At 39.8% G+C, this 26,126-nt stretch overlaps 1 protein-coding gene across 4 annotated transcripts in view; it reads left to right on the forward strand.

Moving 5' to 3' along the window:
- LOC119721242 (sodium bicarbonate cotransporter 3-like) overlaps positions 1–26,126 on the forward strand; it is a 68,292-nt gene that overhangs the window by 10,748 nt on the left and 31,418 nt on the right. For 2 of the 4 annotated variants that reach the window (XM_038191219.1, XM_038191220.1), the window contains exons 3-7: positions 15,288–15,375; positions 17,147–17,314; positions 19,406–19,565; positions 20,399–20,559; positions 23,000–23,212. In XM_038191219.1, the coding sequence (XP_038047147.1) occupies positions 15,288–15,375; positions 17,147–17,314; positions 19,406–19,565; positions 20,399–20,559; positions 23,000–23,212 (790 nt within the window). Of the gene's footprint in view, positions 1–1,533; positions 1,690–15,287; positions 15,376–17,146; positions 17,315–19,405; positions 19,566–20,398; positions 20,560–22,999; positions 23,213–26,126 lie in introns of those variants that run through there. The other 2 variants (XM_038191217.1, XM_038191218.1) reach the window with 2 other exon arrangements.

A 26,126-nucleotide genomic window follows, 5' to 3' on the forward strand; every position in this document is an offset into this window, starting at 1 on the left:
TTGCATCAACAAATTTCCTCATACTGTGCACTGCTGGAAGAATCTTTTCACAGTCCTTGCATCAGTAGAGTGTAGGTTACATATGCTCGCATAACAATTATTAAAAACTAATCAATCATGAAATCTCTATAGGGATATATTTCAGTAACTCATGTTACAGTAACTCACATTACAGTTTGTCTGTCCATCTTAGGTACAAGTTAAAACAGATCTATACAAAACTAATAATCAAACAAACAACCTCTTTTGGCATAGATTATGAACTTTTCTCTCTGCCTTAAAAACATAAACTCGCAACAACACTGACAGTAAAGAAAATTCCAAAATGACAAAATGTACCTAAAATCCGTAATTTTAGGGCCCCCCCCCCCCCCATTATAAAACAAACAAACATTTGACCACATGATGATGTACATGTCCCATGGCACCGACAGACACACCACTCAAATGAAAGGTCTTGTTGTCCATTTTAATTTGATACCACATTTGGGGTTGTGATGTTTGTATTTCCGAAAATTTCATATATTTTCTGCTTTGCAGCGGTGTTCGCTTTTCCCATGGAATTGCCCATGCGTATGCCCGCAAGGCTTCAGCAGTGTCACGACTGTACAGTGAGTTATTGCGTTCATAATGCATACCACATGTGTATGTACATGTAGGCAAATGGTCCGTGATACACGTAGCAGCATACTACAGGCATGCAACTTTTCCTTGGATCAGCTGATTTCCTCTTTTTTGACTTCCCATGTGTGCCATTGAAAATAGAAAAACACTGTACAAAGTCTGGGAAAAATTTGAATTTCCTCTTTTTTGTGTGATTTCCCAGTTGCATGCCTGATACTACCTTCAGTATGTTTAAAGAATTTACTCAGATAGTGACTTTTGAGAATGCAAAATACACTTTTTACTTTTCGTGTACCGTGTAAAGCAAAGTAACAAAAACAAATACGCAAAAACAAAAATGCTTATTTGAAAATTAGTAATAGAATTCACTAATTTTCAAAAAACAAATTACAAAATCATTTCATGTAACCATTTTCCAGTATCATAGTTAATCGCTCTGTATTTGAACAATATTCCATGCTAAAACATTCCATGGGAATATCAATGGCAAGTGCGTCATATCACCAACCACTTGTAATTGATAAGCCTGCGTCGCATAGTCTACACATCCCCTGCATATCCTTTGCTCCCCGTGCAATTTGCCTCTGCCTCAGCAGCCAATGGAATGCACCCATGGAGGAATATAGGAGAGACGACTGCGTAGAGGAATATTACAAGTACACACACAGACAGGCACGTACTCGATGCCTGCTATCCTAGGGGGTTGTCTAGTGTTCATCATCCACATATAGACCGCATGCACACCTCATGTGTACTTCATCTTAGGATATGTCTACGTGACAGACGCATTAAGCCTCGTTGGAAAATTTCCGTCTTGTGCACCGCCGTTACATGTATGTATACAAAGTAATTACGGCGTGAAGGACGCAAAGTTAAGTGTTTTACAAAGCAAATTGTACTGGCCATCTGCGAGAGGAAAACAAGATGGCCGAAGAGGAAGCCGAAGAAGCCGAAAAGAGGCGGCGGGAGAGCGTGGGGTCTGCCGGCAAGAGAAAAACCAGCCTGGATTTTGGGAAGCGCCGGGGAAGTTTATCTTTCGCTAAGTGGTTCCGTAGAGATAAAGAGGTTGGTTTGCGTGCTTATCGATACATGTACACAAATGTAGCTCACGTGCACTAACCTGTACATGTACTCCTCTTGCAATTTTCATTATCACTCAAAACGAGAACAGTAATTGTATATTTCATTTTTTATGACCAAACGGTAATTGAGTTGGTTAAGGAGAGATTGGATTTGGGTACTTTTACTTTTATAAATTTATTGAAGTATTGCTTAAATGCATGCCCGGTATATATATCTGGAATTTGTAAGCTTGTGGAATAACAAATTAGCTGTTATTGACAAAAATCGGCCGTGCAAATCAAGGCTGTACGGATCACTGCCTAAAACCTTGACAACTACCGGTACAAGTACCGGTACTGTTGTAAATTGTTTGTATACAGTAGACCTGGATTTTCCCAAATCCTCTAGGCCTACTGTGCAGAAAACCAATGGCACATATTTTTTACATCATTTTTAATGTGGCATTATTCTTCATGTAAAGTAAAGTGGCCACGTACAATGAAAACCATAAATGTACCGGTAATAGTGGCCATGGTGGCTGCATAGGCTGTATGTTTCCTCCAAAATCTGATGTATTTTGAATCCTATCGCTTGGGGGGGGGGGAGGGGGGGCAGGGTCGCACTAGGGGGTATAAAGTAATCAGCAGAATTTACATGCAACTATTAGGCCTATTTGAGAGTTTTATTTGCTGGCCATTTATCTCTGTTTGTATTCTTAAGGTGTTTTATTTTTGTGCAGACCCGGTACTTACCAGTTCCATTATGCATGTAATTTGTATGTCAGCTAATGCAGTACCCGGTATGTACACACTGACATGCATGTGTACATTTGATGATTATTGAATTCTCTAAGCTAGGAATTACTAAAAAGTTATCTTACAAAATCAACCATTCCCACCACAGGATGTGGGTCACTGTCAGCGTCAAAACTTGATTGGGTTGAAGGTCCATTATACAATTGCATTGTGAAGCAATTTACCGACAATGTGCACACAGATGTAGGTACCGGTAGTGCTCGTCCAAGCATGACTCTCTACACTTGAACTCAGTGGCAGTGTACGTGCAGGGTCACAACTAACAAATTTCTCTAGTCAGTGTCCTGCATTGCACACGTAACAGTGTACATCACGATGGCAAGAAGGCAAGGAAAACATGTATATTTTCCAGTGGATAAAAAGGTAAGAGTAAGAAATGCTCTCTGGAAAGAACTACATGTATATACTTACTGTACATACATAGGAATGGATATGAACAACTGCACATTCCAAAGTCACAGTGCAAATTGCTGTGTATTGTAACCATGGCTTTGCCTGAGGGATATGTGTGTCTATTGAAAACTTATTGTCCAGAATATACTGTACTGAATACCGGTGGCATGTCATGTACTCGTATGATGTGTGCCTGTATTCTGAAGTGGATACCGGTACATGTTCATTATGCACTGCTGAGCAAATGCAGATAATGCTCAACATAACATGAGATTGTTTTTACTGCGGGATTGTTATGGTTTTTGGGGGGGTTTTTTGGTTGTCCTTTTTTTTGGGGGGGGGGGGCGGAGAATTTACAAGTAATGGAGGAACAGATGATAAAAATGATACATATACAGTACATGTACCGTCTCATGTATATGTACACATAAACATGTGAAATTGTTTCATTCACAGGAACAGCATTTGGCAGTGCGGTTTTTACAAAATTGTCTGGCAACTTGGTGCACGGGTGTGAAGGCAATAGCTCAGAGTTGTTTGTGAGTTTGTGAAAAAGGTTCAGGAAAAATGATAAAATGGCCATCTTGTTGGATATATGGGCCTTGTGTTTTCTTTGTGCCCATGTAGAGACAACATTCTTGATGAATTCTTTGGGCACAGAGTATATATACAAATCCATGTGGGCCAGCTTGAGACAGTGAGCAAATATAGCTCAAAGATGCATGGATGTTGCCAGACTAATTTGTAAGGGGAGTTGCATGATCTCTATACATGTAGATCCCTTGATGTATCTTTGCATGGACGTCACCAGACCAATTTCTAGGGGGGGGGGGGGAGGGATTGACAAATATAAAATTGCCGACATGCATTTGTACGCAGTACAGTTGTACGGTACATGTGTATGTCAGACTACGGTATTTTGTATTGTTTGCATCAAGTTATTGGCCAGAAACATTGAACAACTTAAAATAGTCTGCAGCGCATGTGCTGTAAAATCCAAACACACAATTTGTCTCCTCTACTGAGGCCACACATGACGTAGATTTTAACAAGTTTACAATCTCAGTTGTCATTATTGGACCGTACAGATGTACCGGTAGCGTGCTCAACCTTTCGCAGCATTTTGCTTTCATAACCTGATTGCATGTTATTAATGTCGTTTGAAATGTCAAAGTTGTATTGTCCAAGTACATGTACGGTACATCCACATGACATCCCGCAGGGCTAATAATGTGGTGTGTTTGTACCGGTACACGTGTATACCCGGTACATGTACAATGTTGTATGCTATGCTGTTTGGTCAGATTGCAATGTAGAGGGGGAAATGTGTCTTTCATAGAAAGAGTTAATGATCGTGCAGTTATTAGGAAAACATATTTAAACTTAAATAGGGCATGTGTTCTTGTGTCTTGATGTAATGGTACCGGGGAAGATCTTGTGATCACTTTGATTGAACCTTTTATTGATAAAAATTTTTGGACAAAAATGCGATGTACTTTTGTAGGATGTGCAAGTAGATAAAATGGTGAATACTTTATTTTCAACTTCAAGCGCACGATTAATCAAAAGTTGATCATTGGGCTTACAGTGTACACATGTACATGTACATGTATACTTGTACACATGTATGTACAATGTTATTAAGTTGTGTTTTGGGTCTGTTTACCACAAAAGGACTTGGTATGGTAAATATTAATACGAGGTACAAAAGGTCTTGGTATGGATAATAATATTACGAAAATCCAAATGTTTCTCAGTGGTGAACCTTTAAAAGTGTCTTTTTTTCTATTTGTATGTGTTCATGTACCGTTTATATGCTTTTGAGAACCTTGAATTAAGACAAATCAGGAACAATTTTTAAGCAACTTTTGACATTAAGGAGGTTTGTTCCTTGCATGCCTTCAAAAGCACATTCGTCACTGCCTCATTACGGCTCATTGTTCCCTAGCGACAAGAAACATGGGTGGCTTATGTTTTTTTTGTCTGTGCACATAAATTGTTAATCATCATGTATGATGTACATGTTTGGATTAGTAACCATGGTAACAGTTCCGACAACTGGAATGGTCAATAACGGTTACGGATCGTATGCGTACACGTACGGTATCCATTTGGATGAGACACCTAACTACATACTGCCTGTCAATGGGTTTGGGGTTTTTCATTTCTTCAATTGATAGACCTCTAAAAAAAAATCATCCGGAAGGCACCTCTAGAGACAAATTTACGGACTGAAACTTCCTCTCCCTGGATTAATTTCGGATTATGCAGAAACCTGAAGTCAAATAAAATCACCCCCACTGGAGGTGTGGTTGGGGATGGGGTGGGGTGTACATCTGTACAAAGGTATCTCCAATTCAAGATCTTCCGTACACATTGTACCCTGAAGTGTCTAGTTTTGAGATAACATGTCGCATTCCTTATCGGGGCTTGCCTTTTGAGTGACAATTCATGATTCAAAAGTACTCTGTTTTACCATGTTTACCATGGAGGTAGAAACATGGGGATCAAACGGCCACCAGACCAGAGGTACATGTATACTAATTGTCATGCCAGGGGCAATTAAAAAAACACTGTGTGGTAAGGATTAATCGCAAAACTGATCTCCTACCAGTACCTCCATGGTTTTACAGGCACACCTTTTCTAAAATGAAATCTAATTGTACTTGTACATTGTACCAGCACCTGCATTAGAACTCCTGAACTTTAGGATGTATGTTAATTGATATAGTACATGTACTGACCCTAGCAAGCTAACACTTCCAAGTCTTATCTGACATCAAGTACATGTACATAATTGGTAAAAGATGATACATTTAAAGGGAATATACATCATTTGCTTTTGCTGTAATTTTCAGAAATGGATGGAATTGGGGGGTTGGAAATATAAAGCAAATATAGTTACACTGACTTTTTGGAGGTTTTTGGTTCGAAAATGCTATAAAAACCAAAAAAAAAACTATCATTTTCCTGTAGTCTGGTTCCCTGACTCCATATAAGAAGAATTAGAGCAGTTTACATACATTCGGGAATTGTAAGGTCAGGGAACCAGTCTAGCTGGCTCGTACCCGTTCATAGGTTTGTAATCGATTGCAAACAAGTGCAATGGTCCATTGGGGCCAGTATTTGAAAAAAAAAGCCAGTTGTTTCCAACGCTGATCGGCCGATCAGCGTTGGAAATTGATACAAAAATACCACTTTTCTTGAAAATGACAGTATACCAGGTGCCATAATTTTACAGGATGCTTTAGACTGTCATTTACCAACATCCTATTACGGTATTTCGCAAAAACTTGGTAGTTTTATTTTTCGATGTTTGCAAATGTTGTATATTCCCTTTAAGCACCGCCGATATAAGTTATTTTCAATAATAAATATATCGGAAACTTATCAAGAATATTTGATGTATCGATTTATCCTATGTATCAATTATCCCATGTAAAAGTTAAAGACCATAAAGATGACACTTAATTCAGTGATAAAAAAAATATATAAGTCCCAATTATCCAAGGCTTTCTCTGGAGCACAGCACTGACAGTTTGTTCAGGACAGGCGGTTACTTTTGGGGTTTTACATTGGGGAGACCCAGGAATTCCAGCGAATGCAGAGCACAAAGTGACGCCGCTTAGCGTTTTGTGCAGTTTTTAATTTGCATCACAAGCACATGTTGCTGCTGAGATTTACATGTAGTTCATTATACAGCAAATTTTATACACATAGTAATTAAGCACAAACGAGAGAGTTATTTTGACGATTGTCTGGTGCATTTTCAATATTTTCAATATTCCTCAAAATCGAAAATTTGAATATTTCGATATGATTACAATTTACAAAATTGCCATCGACGATATCGATATCAAAATAATATCGAACAATCGAGTAATATCGATTTACATTGTATTGACAGTGCTTAGATGCATAGTGTACAACACATGTAATTTTATGCTTAAATATGTGAAGTTTGAATATTGAATTTTCATCAGTGGACATGTATGGTGTGGACTCCGTGCATGTACGGTATGTGTATACCTGTACCTGCTCAACGGTTACAAAGGGAGAGTTGTGGGATACCAGTTGGAGAAACATTTCAATCATTCCTCACAAGGCCTGACACTCGCAAAGATGCCCCATTCAGGATAAAATAAACCCAGTGTACACATATAGTTTGCAGTGCACTTTATACAAAGTGGCTTCTTGCCAAATGCAGATAACTGCAACAGATCAATTCCCATTTTGGGATTGCAGTATCTTGATAACCTCAAGAGATTAAAACTCTACACGTGTAAGTTTTTTATTCAGAATCAGATACCGGTAAGGAGAGAATTAAGACAAATTGACTTGCCACTAGCAGTTAGCATGCAACAGTGAAGCGGAAAGTCACAACAAAAACATAAAATTGGCATATGAAATTGGAATGAACAGTGTACCGGTAGGCCTACATGTATACATTGTAAATGTTCATGGCAAAAACCCCTGCAGGTGTGGCCTTCTTATAAGGTAATGGACACCACTTGCAAATTTGTCGACTCAAGGAACAACAATACAATCGATATGAAGCAGGTTATTAAAAAAAAAACCTAATCGAGATTTCAGCTCAATGGATACTTTCTGAGAAAACTGTGAACATACAATGTACACATGAACATGTGTCTTAATTTATGTCGGGGCAAAACATAGATTTACGTTGAAAGCGAAATGGTTTGGTCAGACTAACCATTTCATGGAAATGATTCCTCTTTTCCTCGAAAATTAGAGCTTAGATATGTACATACATGTACTAGTCGCAATGATTTTTCCGGATGCTTGATCCTACCGGTACATGTACGTTGTACATGTACATGTTTTATGTAATGTATTCATGATATTTTGACAGTTTTATTGAAGTTTGCAAATGGTTTTCATTACGTTTATAAAAAGAACTGTACATGTACATGTGTACATTGTAAAATTTCATGTCAGAAATGCGGCAGGTGTGGCCTTCTATGTGTTCTACCAAAGTGTCAATTGAGTTACAGATCCTCCTACAATCAATGTAATGTAGTGCGTCAGTTACCTGTCCCATCGCAGCTGGCAAGTTTTTTATGTTGGCTGCAGCAAGCAGGCTAGACTCAGGATTTACAGGATTTACAGTGTACATGTACACGTATGTACATGTATTGTTCGTATCAAAGACTGTAGGATATGGCGGTTTGTATCGACATCCTGTCAGATGCATCCTGCCATTGAATGCATGAATAAAACTGAAAGTATCTTTTTGTCGAAGGGACTTGGAAGGAGAAGGTCAAGACAGTTGAAGAAATGTAAAGGTTTTGTGCACATGTGCCTATGAAAGCACTTGATATTTGATGCAGGCATCTCCAGGCCGATTTGATTTGTGAGAAAAATACTTTGCATATTTTTCCCAAGTTGCCATTTGCCGAACCGTTACATGTGCACGTCTGCAGTTTAGTTCACTGCCATACTGTTAATAAATGAGCGATGTTTGTAACTGAGGATGGGAATACACGTTTAATTCGGCCGATTCACAATGCAGTGCGCCACCAAGAGTTTGCCATGGAGAGTCCATTGTTCAGGCAGTGTTCGATTTAGACGGGTGCACGCATGCACAGGTGCATGTACTTTTTCCTCTGTGCATGTAAACCTCTGATACTACGTGCACGCCGTGCACGTACTTTTTTTAGGCCTAAATACGTACCTCGTATATTTGCCCACGTTGAACAACTTGTCACATACAATGTACATTAAACGCGCACGCGATTTCACGCAACGAGCGACACACAGCCTGTGGTTAACACACATGTACATATGATTTAGCACTCAGCAGCGCTGCATGACGTGTACTATAGCGATAAAAAGCTGGCCTGTGGAGTGTAGCCGTTTTCTAAACGCTTTCTTCGTGCACGTTCCGGCTTCATGCAATTCACCATCTGAACCACACAGCGCGGCGCATGCAACACGACTGGAAAAAAGACTAGGGGGTGTCGCTATTGAGCAATTAGGTATACCCCTCTCTGGGCGATCGCTGCGTGTGTATGCTATGCAGTATATACTGCAGTGATATCGGCAAACACCTCGTGCGATATTGTGACTGGTTGAAAGTTTTCATACATTGTTTGCGTGCATGTGTGCTGCGGCCAGCAAATATGCCTCCAAAAAGGAAACAAGTCGCCGCTCCAAAAAATACCATCTTGTCATTTGGGGGCAAAAAAAGCACGGAGAAAGACACTGACGTGATTACATCTGATTCTGCCCCATCGGATTCGACTGCAAGTGGTGGCAATGACACGGCGGAACCTGATATTAGGCCTACTACTTCGGCTTCGGCTTCTCGCGATCGCGGTTGCAATGTTGGGCCCAATCATGACCACATGCACATCAAAGGAAAATTCAAAGTGAAAGTGTACCACTTCCATGAGTCTTGTGTGCACACTTTTTTGTGCATGTAAAATTTATTTTGTGCATGTAACTTTTTTAGTCTACATGCACCAGTGCATGTGATTTTTTTTTTTCTAAATCGACCACTGTGTTCAGGTTTACGGTCGACAAAACACGGCCATTGGAATGAGTGTCAGAAGGCAACTTGAGCTGTATGTTATAGATTGGAGCATAGCATTCTGCCGCCTTACAAAAAACCACCATATTGATAAGAGGAAAAGAAAAGGGCAAACAGATCCTCGAATCATACGCTTACGAAACTACTGACCGGAAAAAACTAACAATTTCAAATGTCCCGCGCTGCGAATTTGTCGACCATCTCCCACAAGGCACTGGGAAAAATGAACACTCCATGGCAAACTCTTGGTGGCGCACTGCATTGTGAATCGCCCGAATTGAACACGTACAGTGTTCAAAGTTACATGTATACAATTTACTTGTACATGAATAAATCAGATATTGTTGCTATAGTAAATGTACTTTGTCGCAGTATCGGTACTTTGAGGAGAAAAGGTTACAGACTTTATTCCATTTTGAACTTTTCCATATAACTACACTTTGAAACGTGTTCACATACTATGTACAGTATGATAGTACTGTGTAAATGTAGAGGGGTTCAAATATTTAAAAGTCAAGTCTGAGTTGTTGATTGGTCAATCACTGGTCATTCACTTTACCTTTGTGCACACATTGGAAGCAGGTTCAGTGTGTGAATGGGAATAGGATGATTGTACCAGTATCATTCAATGTGTAAATCTGTTTTTAATCCCTGATAAACTGGTGTCATCATGCTGTGTACAGAAATGATGTTAGTCCTGGCTAAGGTCACACACATGTCATGTACACACCGTTGTCCGAAGGAAATGTGTTCTAATCTAATGTGATATGACAAGTACCGGTACCTGTACATGTATAGTGTTGAAGTTAAATCCATCACAAGTCTATCACAAGCCATCAGTCATCCCTAATAAGTCACATTGTCACAACCTACCACTGTATATTGTACATTGTATGATAAAGGAATTCCTTTTATCATTGTTCATCCCCTTGTACACAATACCTCTTACACCAGACTATATTTGATTAGACTTGTGGGTTATGCCTCTCGATTTGTTTACTGTGCTGTGACCAGTATTGTGCCTGTGACTGGACGCATGATGGACTTGTGACGGACTTGATCTACATGGTTGACTATATACTACCACAGCATAATCATGGTAATCATACGGTACAGTGCAGTTTGCATGATTAATGATTTTTGAATGGATACTGTTATATGTGCCACTCGGAGGACCATTTTGTCATTAAATTTTGTGTAACGTGTGTATTTAAATTGAAGTGAAGTTCCTTTGGGAATTTGTTGTAATTGATGAAGGTACTGGTACATGTACATGTACAATGTTATCAATCAATACATGTATTTGCCTGCTGTTATCGAGCTTGAAGCATAATGGTACATGTAGGCTGTAGCCTGTTGCCTCTTGGAAATGAACAAGTTAATCAATTTATGTTAATTAGTTAAATAATCAGCCTGTCAATTACAACAAATGTACATAGGAAATTTCAACCCTGATGATGTTGAGAGAAAACTCCAAAGCTAGTTCCGGTAGCTCACAAAGAGCTCCCATCACACTACCATTGTTTTATTTATTTTTGTCAGATACCAAAATGTGTATCATATTTAAGTTATTTACATTGTAAAACAAAGCTTTGTTACTGTTCTTCATTTTGAAAATCATCTGTGAGTTTCTGAGGGAATCGGAAAAAGCAAACATTTTTAGGTACACGTATGCATGTAACTATTGTAAGCGCTTGGTATCACATTACAATGTAAAGCTCACAGCGAGCCTAACCATTTGATTTTTACATAGAATTATCATGTTAAGAGCAAATGTGAATAGTTTGTATGATAAGTGTATTTTTACATTGTTTAATGTACCGTAATTTTCGGAATATAAGCCGCGGCTTATACGTTGAATTTGCCCATGAAAATGTTTACTGCGGCTTATACACAGGGCGGCTTATACGCCGAGCCGTGAAGAATAAAAATGATATTCAAATGTATATTTAATGTACTGGTATAAGGAAAGATCTGTTGCTAAAATGAATCATCAATAAAGAAAGTCATAAACAAACCGAAAGCACGTCCAACGAAAAGGTACCGAGCGGTAAAAAGTACGGCTAGCGAAAGCTGTCTCTTTGACATCGACATCGACAACCGGCCGTACATGATCCTAGTGCGTGCAGTGTTGCATGCATGCTGCATGCCTTTCCCATGGACCACACCATTTGTTGTAATAAAGGGGTGTACTTTCTTGGGAACAATAATTACCAATATTTCTGCTGTTTAAAAACAGAAAAAAAGATAACTAATACTTTTTATGGAGTTCCAAATATTTCTCTTTTCAATAATCAGTTGTTCAATGTCACAATATAATTTTTTTTCTTGAAATGTATTCAAGAAACGATGTAAAACTCAAAGCAGGGGCTACAAATCACCCCTTACGAAATGAATGGATTCGTCCATAAAATTTTCAGCATCGTGTTGACTATTTTCGAAGAGAGTTACGATTGCAACTTGAATTTTGACGTTAGTAATCACAACAATTTGATAAGTTTTGTTGTAAAAACGGACCTGTTTATTCTTAGGACAAAACAAATCAGCATCTGTTGCCACAAAGCAGCATTTGTAGCCTCCAGTCAGACGACACACGGTGGGTTACATATCTCAAGTGCTCTCATTTGTCGGCGCTAGCTGCTGGGCCATGCGCTAACGTTTTAGGCCGGGGACCGGACGGGGCAGCCGGCAGTAATTCCCGGTGTTTATTTCTCATCATCAATTTCCATATATGTTTGTGTTATTGTAAGAGTATCAACTGTGAATGATTTGATATAACCTTTGTGGCCCTTTTTATAGCTTTCGTAGTGTAAATGGAACTGGTTCAGAGCATTTTGACTAGAGTTTGGAGGCCCTACAAAATTGAAACCACTGCGGTCGGTGCGGCTTATACGCCGGTGCGGCTTATACGCCGACTTCAAATCTTAATTTGCAGATTTTTGCGTACTGCGGCTTATACGCCGCGCGGCTTATATTCCGAAAATTACGGTACATACATGTACATGTACATGTACATAATTTGCCTGGAAAGTGTTACCATTTTTGGTGAGCACAACCCTCAACAATGGGATTGTACAAGGAGAAAATAGGACAAACAACTTGATATTATTTCCCAATCCCACAGTTTCCCCTGTAGTGTGAAATGACCCATTTACCAGTACAAAGTACGCACATTCACTTATACATGCACTGAATACACCCACACCTACATTAGCGATAATCATTGGGGAAATCCACGAGATGAATTGCTGCACACATGGCAAGATCTGAAAGCCTCATTCAATTATGAGCCTCTTTTGGGACTTTGACCGAAACCACTAGACGTGGAAAGAAGTGGAATATAAACTAGAGTACTGACCTACTGTAAATGTTATTCAAAGTTATTAAATTACTCTATTATAGTGCATGCATGTTTTGGGTTTTTTTTTTTTTTTTTTTTTTTTCATTCTTGTTTTTTTTTTGGCACATTTTTGCAAGCGAAAATGAGGCTACGTTATGGAGATATTGACTCCATATGTTATTGTATTATAACCGTGGGTTTTGATTTTAAAATTTCATAGGTTAAACACAGCTCATGTGACATGTCCATATGCGTGGCCATGGCTGAATGTGAACATGTACATTGTACATTTTATATAATTTGTCACAACATCACCTACCGTGTACATGTACCGGTACAGATGATCCCTCAAGACCTGAAAAATATCATCCCTGCTGCTTTATGTAACAAAATAAGGCATACATACATGTACACGTATAAAATCATTTGCATTTATCCCAAAAGTAACCTACCGATACCAAATTATAATAAAACAGTTGAGTTGGATTAGTTAAAGATCATACTGGTTCTGAACACCCATGAAATTATTCCGTCTGGCCTGCTGTCATTCAGAAGAAATCAAGAAATGAACATGTTGGTGATTTCCAACGATCAGTCAATTGACTGATTTTTGGAAGTAAAGGGTGCTATCCATAGACAAAATCATGTTTCATGATCAACAGGTCGTGCATGGTTTTTCAGTGTTCTCGCGAAAAGTGTAATATCCACTGAGCTGAAATTCAACTGGTTAGGTTTTGGACATTCTTCATTGGATTTATTGGAAACAAACAAAGATCATGAAAAGGCAGAGTGGACCATTTGTAATTTGTGCATTTTGTTCGTTTGAAGCAACAAAAGTGCTCAAAATCTTAAGAAGGGAGCTTAACAAGTAACCTGATGAAGTTTTACATGTAGCTTTATGAATGCTGTATATCCTGAGAAAACAATTATCCAGGATCTCGTTTTCAATTTAAAAGTTGCGGAATCATATTTTCAATTGCACCCGAAATAGCATCTGGGACACATTCTCATTTGAAGCCGATTGCAGCTACACGATTGCATGTACTGAACTGACTAAATTTAGCAACTGTGCCCGTGTGCATCGTGTCAACGCTTACATGCACCCATTCAGTGTTTCCCCTGGCTAATGAACTGAGCGAGGTGGTAAAAATTCAAATTGATGATTGAAACAAAATTTACGCAGTCTGCAAACTGAAAAGAATGCAGTGCTCACAAAAAATGCGTGATGATTCCATCTACATGTACACATCCAAAATTGTGAATTCTTGATACATAAAGGTCAAGGAAAACGCTCATAAATTACACAAAACGTAAATTTTTCGATTAGTATTTCCTTATTGCAAATCTTCACAGCGAGGTGGTGATATTGGCAAAAATTGAGCGAGGTGGTCACTGAAAGTAGCGAGGTGGGCCGCCTCACGTTTGGATAGGCAGGGGAAACACTGCACCCATTCACCAATTACAAACCAACTTTTTCAGGAAATTAACAAAAATGTGTCGTCAAACATCTTTGGAAATGATTGTTTTCTTCAAAATGACAGCATGCCAGAAAGAATAATTTCACGGAGTTTGGTGTTATTATTAACCCAAAATCCTGAGGCATTTTTACTAGGATGCAACCTCAATCCTGCAAAATCCTTCAACTGCCTCCATGTAAAAACTGCATGTATACAGGCTCAATTTTGCAAATTCCTCCATTTTGCAAAGAGGAGTTTGGAGGATTTGGGAAGGTTAGGGTTAAACCAAGTATGCCTTTTAGCAGTATTGTGGTCGGTCACTTTTTGGATAACTGCAAATGGTCCACTCTACCGGTACCTTTAAAGTAGACCCGAAATGCAAGGGACCGGTACATTGTCAGGTTTATATCCATGGGTGCACATATGCAAGCACACACAAACTTGTGTTCACCGTCAATTGTGGACATGCTATTGTCCCTCTTTGGGTGGCATGGGTAGCTTGTGCGTAAAGCACTCACCAAGGTGACCACGGTTCGAATCCTGGCCGCGGATCGCATGTGAGTAGAGTTGGGCGTTGGTTCTCTCCTGTGCCACAAGGGTTTTTCTCCAGGCCCTCCGGTTTTCCTCCCTCTGGAAAAATCAAACACTTTCGATCTCAGGCTGTGCTCCGTGGTCATGTATGGGTCGATGTGGCCGGCAGCCATAGGCGCCTTTACATGCCAGCGGCCCGACCACGTTGTAGCCGCGTCCTTCGCAATTCAGCATACCAGCTGCGAGTAAGGATGATTAGCCTCCCAAAGTATTATTATTATTAATTATTATTTTGTTTGTACTAACTTTTTAGGAAGACTCCCATAGGTTTTGTACACGACCCCAATCATGGACGTATGCTGGGAATCGTGGACGATATTCTCTTTTGTTCTCTGGCACATGTATTTTTCGTCCACGGTTTGAAAAGATGAACACGTACATGCACACTTGAATGTGCGCTAATGAAATGTGTACGCCAACCTTTCTACTAATTTGTTCGTTTTTCTTTTCAGAAAATTGATGAGAATGATGTTCTTGTGGATCATGGAATCCACTACCATCAACCCCAGATTTCTGTGGATGACCAGGAGGACACTGCAGGTAACTGAACACCTGGCATTCCAGAGTCCCACCTTACACAATTATTGTGAAGATTTGAATGAAGTACACGGAAAATGTGAAATTTGAAACAGTTGCAGGCAACTGCATGGAAAAATTGACTGTAGCAGTTGTTCAGAAGTAATCCACATTCACGTCAGTGGAAGTTAATATGAAGTTCACCTGTTGGAAACCAACATTTGTTTGGGTGGACTTGAGTCACTCCTTATTAAGGATGTGCATTTACAGATAGTACGGGAACCTGGTACCCTATTGAAGTAAAACATGGCTACTCGTTAATGGAGCCCAACCCTAAAATTCAAATCCTCGAAGTTTCCTGAAGGGCTTTGTATTTTACAGTGTAAACTACAACTTGTGTGGGCCATAGACATATGATAAAACCTAGACACGACATTTGCTATTGCGCCTGTGAGCAAAATGCTGCGCGTATTACGCGAACGCCCTCCATGGGCGTGACGCGTCGGCAAGAGAGCGGTCTCACTGCGCGCGTTATTTGGAATCAATTGGTCCCATACGCATGCGGGAAACAAAAAACTACATGTAAGTGGTGCACAAGTGCATTGGCGCTGGCCTGAACATTCGTGGGATACGCATAAAGTATGCGCGTAAATCGAAGCCACATGATAATTCGTGCATCGTGCCAGGCTGCGTGACGCAGCCCGTTTTGCTCACAGAATTTACAACGTAAAAGCAGTTGATGTGGTGTCTAGGTTTTATTATACTCGTGTATGTCTATGGTGTGGGCATCATCTGTTGCTCGTAAATGTGAAGTCTGGTGTGGTTTTCCATGTAGCCTGGTTTGCATTTTGACAATTCCCACATACATGTATGGCATTCAGAACCTTTCCTTTTTCATTGTCTGAGAAGTTACTAAGTAATTTGTAAAGTTGGTTACGGGTACCTGATGCCATAATCTGAAACAGGTTCCCAACATCAGTGGCCGGATACCCGGTTCTGATGCACACCCGTATTCCTTATTATAATTTGGTTTAGCGCAACTCTGGAACACAAGTCAGAAAGATATTTCCAAGAGTGTTTTTCATAATAAGCATGCACCACAAACGGGTTACAGTCCACTGAGTCCAGGATGTCAACAAAGTCAACATCAATGTGTGGACATACATGCAGCCAATCAGTATCATTTTGCATAATGTAATAAGGACTTAACAGTTATTAATTACACCCACATACATGTAATACATGCACATGTACCTGTATCTGCACACATGTTAACATTCCAAATATATGGGATGCAATCAAGCTAAATGAGTCATTTGTCGACCCTGGTCAATTTTTCTTTTTTTACAGATTTGAAAAGAGCACAATCTGAAACCACATGCTGATACCATCTTTAGTAAAAAGAAAATTATGGAAGTCAGAACACCAAGAGATGTGATGAAGTGATGTGATGAAGTGGCCCTATTTTGGCCTGAATCTCCAAATGAAAGTTCCCGACAAACGACTTATTTAGCTTGATCGGATCACATATTAAAATAAAAAGAAGAATACATTAACGTGTGATATAAAAAACCTTAAAATGAAAAAAGTCCTCAACCCTTCTGCTGTCTGAATTGTCACAGACAGTCAAAAGAAGCAATCCTCCTCCCATGTCATGCCATGCCATGTCATAACTTTCTATTTCTTTTTATATGGATATCTTTTTCAGAGTGAATGATAATTTGAATTGTCCAGTAGATGTTCCCTTGAGGGTTACAGCTGCTTATCAGTGTTTCTTGTCTTGATCGTTTTCCAGGGCACCGTGCTGTCTACGTCGGGGTGCATATGCCCCTGAAGCACAGACACCATCACAGACATCACAGACATAAGCACAGACACAAGAAGAATGGGCTGGAGGAATCCGACTCCAATCAGGAGATGGGGCCGTCGTCAGAAACGCCCCTGCTGAAGGAGGAAAAACCAGGTAAAGGATGTACATTGTGTACTTTAAGATTAAGAATAAATCAATATTCATTGTTCTTTCATTTAAAGCCCTGCAAATCAGTTTCAGGTGATAAGATATGAAGTGTTTTAAAGTAACTTGTGTCACACAGAAAGTCACTGCACAAAAAAACAACTGCGGAGAGCAGTTTAGCATGACTGAATCTGCCTGCTTACCCTGAGTATTCATAAGATGAAATTTTGCGTCGGGATGATGTACATGTAAATCAAATTAGGTTTTGCCCTTCACCAACGTATAAACACTGAATACTCACTGTGTCACCTCCCTAGTGAAAGTTGGAAACAATCACTTGGTTACCCTGAGCTTAACCACACAAAAGAACATTGCAAGGATTTGAAGTGTGATCCATACTGGACAGAAGATTACCTCAGAGGAATTCGAGGTGTGGGCCCTACATGTAACTTTGTGGACAAAAGTGGGTTTTGTAAAACTTGGAAAGGTTTTGAAGTGCAGAAGACTAGGCGGGTTAAAGCTGTATTTCTGGAGTTCGTCCAGATTTGTTGATTGTAGAACACCATGGACCAGTGGTTACGTAGAACGCCAAGGTCCAGTGGCTACGTAGAACGCCGTGGTCCAGTGGTTACGTACGGTAGAACGCCATGGTCCAGTGGTTACGGTGTTTGACTCATGTACGAAGGTGCGTGGGTTCGAACCCTGCCAGGAACATGGTGTTTGTGCCCTTGGGTAAGACACTTAACTACAATTGCCTCTCTCCACCGAGGAGTATAAATGGGTACCTGTGAGGGTCGAGGACCGATTGAGCGCTGATATCGGCTGCCGAGTGGTCCCATGGCCTGATGAACGGGGTAATAATTGTGAAGCGCTTTGAGATTGTTGATATGATGGAAAGCGCTATATAAGCACAATTATTATTGTTATAATTTGATTTCATAATGTTTACAAGCCATACATGTATTTCAAAAGTCTGGGTCAAAGAAAATCTTGGGTCAATATTGGTCAAGTGACCCACTGGTGTGTTAAAAAGTATACCAGGGGGAGTGGAAGGAAGCTTTGACCATTTGTGACCTTTTAATCAGCAGTAGGGTTAATGCATGTTCGAAACCCAAACGGGCACCTTCCCTCGAAAGAGTTCCTTTAATTTAAGGGCCCTTATGGTCTGTGTGCAATGTGCAGCACTTCACTTAATTGAATTCAGAGCTGGCTAACCGTTCTTGTACACTGTGCCTTCCTGTTTGAAAAGGTTACCGCAGCCGCATGGAATTCCCCTGCACTGCTGACATTCTAATGTCTTAGCTCAAGAGGCGGCTAGCTTCTTGAATACCACACGGGCAAAACTTTGGCATTTGTCAGACCAATACAGACATAATTTTGATTCAATTTGTAGAAATATATTGAAAATCAATGTGCACGTCTGCAACTGAGCGCAAACTTCTCCCAGCTGTGAAAGTTTGGCTTCAGTGCACTTAGTGGTGCATATTGCCACTCAACAAATAAACTCAGAAGACATGATCCCTTGAATGTATTGATTCAGTGCCGAAGCTATTGCATATTTGAGCCTGCATATTCGCAACCGATTTGTTTTTTCTCTTGGTTTCAAGAATAAATCTAAAATATTGAAAGAATTCAACAAATAATTGTCAACTGTTTTTGTGTTAAAAAGGAATCGATTTCAAACTGCAAAATTTTTTTATATAATATTTTTGCTCGACCAATTGCTTGACCAAACTATTGGGAAAAGTTGCAACTGAACATATGTATGGTTACATTCAATCCTAAGGTGTTTGTCAAGTCATTCTCTTGATAACTTAAGTTCTAGTTAAAGCGAAAATCCCTGCTTATTGTAACTGGAAATTATGTGCTTACAGTTTAGCACACATGTATTTCAAAGATTAGCAAGGAATTTTGGCATACGCACAAATGTCTGCATCTCATAAAGTTCACGTAAGGATTCTGTGCTCACAAGTTTGGCATTTTTTTGCCAGCACTGTTAGCACAGAATGGTGATAGTTAGTGCGGAATGCTGTGGTTATGTGAGCCATAAAATTGGGTCCACGTTGCAGATCAATCCTTAATGTAGTGCTTATTGCACAGATTTTCTGAATCGTTTTTCAGAGCAACCACCTCAGCAGAGAGTGAAGTTCATTCTTGGTGATGAAGGGGACGAAGAGCATGTCTCCCACGAAGTCTTCACTGAGTTGGAGGAGCTGACGGTAGGAGGCGATGGGGAGGAGTCATGGAAAGAGATGGCAAGGTAGGTAGGCTAGGGCACAAGGTATCATTAGCAAAAAGGTATCACAAGATATTACATGTTATATGGTATGTATGCGTAACAATGTATCATAAGGTACCGGTATCATATGGTATCACAGAGTATCAAATGCTATCAAAAACTATCATGAGCCATAATTATTCAGATATAATGAATATAAAATAAATTGCAAGGTGTTATAAATCACAAGGCATCACAAGGTGTTTCATTGGGTTGCAAGGTATCATAAGATACCACAAGGTATCTTAACTATATCACAAGGTATCAAAAGGTTTTGCAAGGTGTCACTGATTATCTGTAAGGCGTCGTTAGGCATTATACGGCATCACAATGCATCACGGGGTATGACACATTTTACAAGGTGTCAAAGGTTAACACAAGGTATCGCAAGGTATCGCAAGGTATTACAATGTGTCACAAGGAGTCATAATGTATCACATGGTATTCGGAACATGAGGTATTGTGAGGCATCAAAGATAATCGGTAAGTCTCACATGGTATTCTGTGGAATTGCAAGGTATCTTGTACTCTTGGCTTAGTAGGAATAAAAAACAGTGCAGAAATTGTATAGGGTGTTTTTTGTGTTTTAAATACCGGTACCTTGGCTATGGCATGGAGTACAAATGACCATATTTCATAGGAATGTACTCAAACCTGTGGCAAATTTCACAGAAACCACAAGTGATATTACGTTACGATATTTTCACGTTCTTAACTGTATATGTTTTGTGTCCATTCCGCCATCTTCAAATAGTTCTTGACCGAGCTTGTGTAATTGACTGAATTTTGATCAGCATTGATGTATTTGTTCTCAGATGGATCAAGTACGAGGAGGATGTGGACGTAGGAGCTGATAGGTGGAGTAAGCCTCACATAGCCACCCTCCCTCTACACAGTCTGTTTGAGCTCAGGAGTTGTCTGATGTCTGGTACCGTGTGCTTGGACATGGAGGCTGAAGATCTCTTACAAATAGCTGGTAAGAAATGAAACTCGGAATTGTAGGGCGCCAGTGTCCAAGGGTTATGGCGTTTGACTCATGTGCCTGGGTTAAAACCCCTGATCCAGAAAACTCGGCAAGACACTTTACTATAGTTTCCTCTATCTGTCGAGGATTACAAATGGATATATGTGACGTTAGAAACCAGATTGCGCTGATATCGAGCTGCTGTAGACAGGGTAGAAAAATAGTCTCATGGCCTGATGAACAGAGGTTATAATTGTGAAGCACTTTGAGAACTTTGGTGAAAAAGCACTATAAGCACCACATTACATGTTCTTATTCATGTTCTTATGATCTGAATTTCCTGTGATGCTTTGTACTCGATCATTCATTTATTGGTTCTAATTATTTACACATTGGAAAGTAAAGGCAGCATGTATTTACTTTCCCTACTTTTCAACAAATTCAAATTCTCTTATGTTTTTTCAAGTTGTGTGTTAAAGGAAACGCAACTTTCTTGACGTTGGTGCATTTACAAACCTCTGAAGCAGGGCTATTCCCAATTTGAGTTCACTCTCAATTTGGACACAACATTAAAGATATAGTCCATCATTTGTAATTTGTGCATTTTGTTCGTTTGAAGCAACAAAAGTGTTCAAAATCTAATGAAGGATACTGAACAACTAACCTGATGAAGTTTCAGCTCAGCTTCAGCTATATATTCCGAGAAAAACAGCATTCTAGGATCTCAATTTCAAATCAAAAGTTCCTGAATCATGTTTTGAATTGTTTTGAATTGCAGCTGTACGCGATGTCGCGCACTGATCCGACGAATTATAGCAACCGCGCGCGCCTGTGCATCGTGCCAATGCTTGCGCGCGCTGCGCCGAATAACAAAACGAACTACTAATTTAGATTTTCCTACGGTGCGTCTTAAGAAGCACCGTTGGAAAGGCCTTCTTTCGTTGATTACTTCAAAATGATAGCTTGCCAGAAAGATTAATTTCACAGGAAGTTTAGTCCACTTACTATCTTTCAACCAAGTATGTTTTCAACAATGGTACGCCAGTTACTTTTTCGGATGGCTGCAAATGATGGACTATAGCTTTAAACTCGACACCTAAGGCATTTTCTGTAATGGAATCTTTCAGAATCTTTCAAAATCTTTCATCCTGAATCTTCCAAAACCCACCAAAGTGCTGGAAACCATTGACATACATGTATTATTTTGTACCGGTACTTGAACTTCAAGGGGCATCAAGCCATGTGTAGAAGTAGCGGTCGGTGGGCTGTAACACCCTCCATCATGCAGAATCCTCTAAATCTTTGGATGGATCTTGATAAATTTTGAAGGATCTGGCAGGGTTATATTACAATACACTGTAATAACGCGCAAATATGTTTACCCATAACATACTGAGCATTCTAAGGCAATAATCAGCAGATGCGATATATACCGTATGCTTCAGTCAACAATCTTTAAGTGATCATCCACATAGCTGCACACCTCTTTCATCCTCACATATGAGCCCATCGCATCGCATTGCATTGAGTTAATAGCAAAACAGGAAAAGGCCTCCAAGCTTGTCTGAATTTTTTTTCTTCTGTGCCTGGCTGTGTTTCTTACCTGACGGATCAATAAACGCGGGTGAATACTAAATGCTGATAACTGAGTAGTCGCCGGCCAGCATCTGTTCCTGCATAACCTCTGCAATAACAGATACATTTCCAATGTCTTAAATTTGGTATTTTTTTATCCTGTACATGTACATTGAAATACATACCATGTGTGTTTTGCTTTATTTATATCTTTAGGATGGCTTTGAGGGGGATACAAGAATGTGTTGTTATAGCGAGTGCAATATATTGTTGTATCCCCAAACCAAAGCCATCCGATATTATTTATATCAGGCTGACTTGATCCGCAAGAAATAAAGTATATAGACACTCTCTTTATTTCTCAAATTTCATCGAATAATCTTTTTGCTTACCATAGCAAATTTCACGCCGCTCAATTATATGCCATTGTCGTTGTTGCAACAATGCGCGCTGTGTCCGTGGGTGACAGTTCAGCGCGCAATGCTGTGTTGGCCGTAGCCATTGACAATTGATCTTTTCCACTGTCCAGCCGCCATATTTGTCCATTTCTTGGCATGAACAACGCATGTGATGTATTTCCACCACTGACTTGGCTCCATGAGCCGGGTCGGTGGTGGCTGATCCGGGTGAGCCCCGAGAATGACGTCCGAGCTACATTATAAATCGAACGGCACAAGTCTTAACCAAGTCGATCCGGATGAGCTACTCAAATGCACAAATTGGCAGTTATTGCTTTTTTGATCAAAAATCAGGCTTGCAGTTGCCAATTAAAAACTTGATACAATAATTCAATTTGATGGAAATTTGAACAATTGAAGATGTACTGAAGGTACCGGTATGGACTGCTTACGCTGGATTCATTAATTGTGTCTTTCAGATATTGTGCTGGACAAACTGATCGCATCCAACCAGCTGGAAGAGGAGAAGAGGGACCAGGTGCGGGAGGCGTTGCTACGGAAACATCATCACCACGGCCAGAAGAAACACCGGGAGAAACGCGGGAGCAGCATCCTGCCAATGATCCGCTCACTGACGGACATTGGGCGGAGTCTGTCGGGATCCGCCAGTAATGGGAGCAGTATGGAACAAGGTACAGTATAAAATGGAGCCTTGATCTCATTTCCCACGTGTATCATCAAGACCCCCTAAAACGACAAGGTCCTAGTTTGATGCACGCGCATTGCAAGCATTACCTGCGCCAATTACGATGACTCGAGGATATACAACAATATGAGAACAGACAGTGCCCTAAGTAATTCTAAAATCTTATTGGTCACTATCTCTGATTCTGAAATCTTATTGGTTGCTATTCCGAAAGTGATTCTGAAATCTTATTGGTTCAGGCATGCCATTTTCCTCAGATCAGCTGATTTCCTCATTTTTCACTTCAGACTTTTGCCATTTAAAATTGAAAAACACTCTGCAAAGTCCTGTAAACATTGGAATTTCCTTGTTTTTTGGGGTTAATTCCAAGTTACATGCCTGTTGGTTGCTAAATGTTTCTCTAAATGATTCTGAAATCTTATTGGTTTTTAAATGTCTGTGCCTTGACAATGCGGCCTTATCTGTTTTCTGATTGGCTTATTTCTCCAGCATGCTGAAGTCACGCAGTGCCGTAATGTTGATATTTAGATTAAGTTAACCCCTATGTCATAGGTCGTTCAGCCAACCATGCGCTGATGGATGTCAGGCTCCGACATTGTAATTGACATCCGCAATCATCAGAGATCTTGAGACTGTGTTGGGCAGAAGAAATTAAATCACTTACCCCATAACTCACTGTCATCAGACATGAAACTTATGATCGTATAAAATCAATAAACAGGTGCATCTCCAAGACGTTATTATGTTCTCGTTATGTATGCAAAAGGGTACAAAAACTCCACAGTTTTTACCAAATTTAAGGTGGAATTTTGGAAGTTGGACCAAAGGAAGGCAAGGGGTTGACAAAATTATAGATATTTTTTTGAGTTTGCTCTAGTTTTTAATATTTTAGTGGATGTTTTCAGAAATATTTGGTGTTTCATTACATTCTAATTGTTTCATTAAAATATGCCACCATATTTGTTTTATTGCTCGAAATAACAAAATTCATAGTTTGTTTAATTTTTGTTTAAATTACAATACCCAGTATTGTATTTGCGCTTAAAAGCCAACTCCTGTTTTTGTGACATGTGGTGGACCTATCAGGCATTCTCACAATTTGTCAGGAAGTAATTAGTACAGTACATGTATACATGTACATGTGTAAACAGCCTGCAGATGAGAAAAAAATCTGGTCCAATTTTCAAAGTCTGTGTCTGTCCATTGCACCACATTGAACAACTGGCGTGATAATGTTTGAAAAAAAAATGGCCCTTCAGCTGTATATTGGAGCACACAAATCACCTGTAGTTTTTTAGTTGACATGATCAGTGTTTTTGGAAAGGCTTTACATGTAACTTGCTTGGCAGTTGGTAATAAAAGCTGCTACTAATTTGTGGGTGGGAGATAGCCACGTTCTACCAGGCACGTACACACATACCTGAAGAAGTGGTGCGATGGCATGTCCATTTGTTGTGTGTGGAAGTCATCTGATACTGCCTGATCTGTGTCACCTTTTACTTAGATGAACATGTGTTGTTGTTTGTACATTTACCAGTGGATGTACATGTGGGACTCGGGCGACATCTTCATGACATTTAAGAGGTTCAGCAACTCATTTTACTAAACGCTTACCGATACATGGCAGTGCGTACTGGAAGCCTCGCGTGCCTGTTTGTGTTTTGGGAAAAGATATGGAGTGGGCAATTTACGTTGAGCTCGTGCACGTGAACCTTTTTAATATTGCTGCAGAATACTCAACACGAATGTTGAATGATAATCTTCTCAAGTCTATAGATCTTGACGGTGGGTTATGTTTGCAGTAAAATATATGTGACAGTTAATGACAGTAGAATGAGTGACAAATTACATGTAAGTTTTTTCATCTCCACATTAACAGGAGCTCAATGAAAACGTTCACACGCGTATGCATGACACAACGCAGGTGCGGGTCCTAGGCGTACATGTACATGTAGGGCGAAACCTTGTAACTTCTAGTTGAAAAAGTGATCATTTGACATGTACATTACCAATGAAAAAAACAAGTTCAAAAATATCCCAAGGATCAAATTATATAGAACCCCATCTTTTTTGTCTGGTTATTATCGTAAGAGAGAGAAAGTTGCTCATCTCAGTCGCATATTGATTTATACAGGAAAAGAGTAAATTCCTCGCAGGATTTATTTTTTTGAATTTATTTTTTAGTTTATATTAGCTTTGGTGAAGGCGTTCATCATTATTCGTCCGAACGCGGTAAACGATCGGCGGTGCATATTCTCGCTATGCATGCAATGCATTAAAAATACAGCGTGCCCAGCGACCTCATGCGGCCACTACTTTATGCAAATTAGTTGGACCCGATCGAACGCCTTGATTAAATCGGGGCTGGTGCTCGTTATGTTTTATAATAGCCTAAGCTGACCTTAAAAGTTGTGTTTTTATTGGTTGATCGTTGCGTGGAAACTTGCATTTTGCGAGCGGTGTGGCGAGACATGTACCAATACTGTACACATTTGTAATACATACACCGTACACACACATTGTGTGTCGATGTCTCACATTGCGCACAACACCAATGCACAAAAAAATGTGGTTTATAAAACGTCCGCAAAAGGCGAATAGCTGCAAGTAATTTGATGGCGTCAGGATTTACCAGTGTGTGATTGGACACTCCACATATTAGCCCCACCTACCGGTACACTTACAAATGTATCTGTATTCGCATACGAGGTCGTGCGCTAAAAAATCCAGCGCAAAATAAAGAAAAACATAAACTTTTGCCGACGATTGAATCAAGGCGTTTGATCGGGTCCAACTGATTTGCATAAAATAGTGGCCGCATGAGGTCGCTGTTTGCGCTGTATTTTTAGCGAGGATATGCCGCCAATCGTTTACAACGTACATGTACAGACGAATAATGA

Source organism: Patiria miniata, unplaced genomic scaffold (assembly GCF_015706575.1).
Source record: "Patiria miniata isolate m_02_andy unplaced genomic scaffold, ASM1570657v1 HiC_scaffold_13, whole genome shotgun sequence".
NCBI classification, from domain to species: domain Eukaryota; kingdom Metazoa; phylum Echinodermata; class Asteroidea; order Valvatida; family Asterinidae; genus Patiria; species Patiria miniata.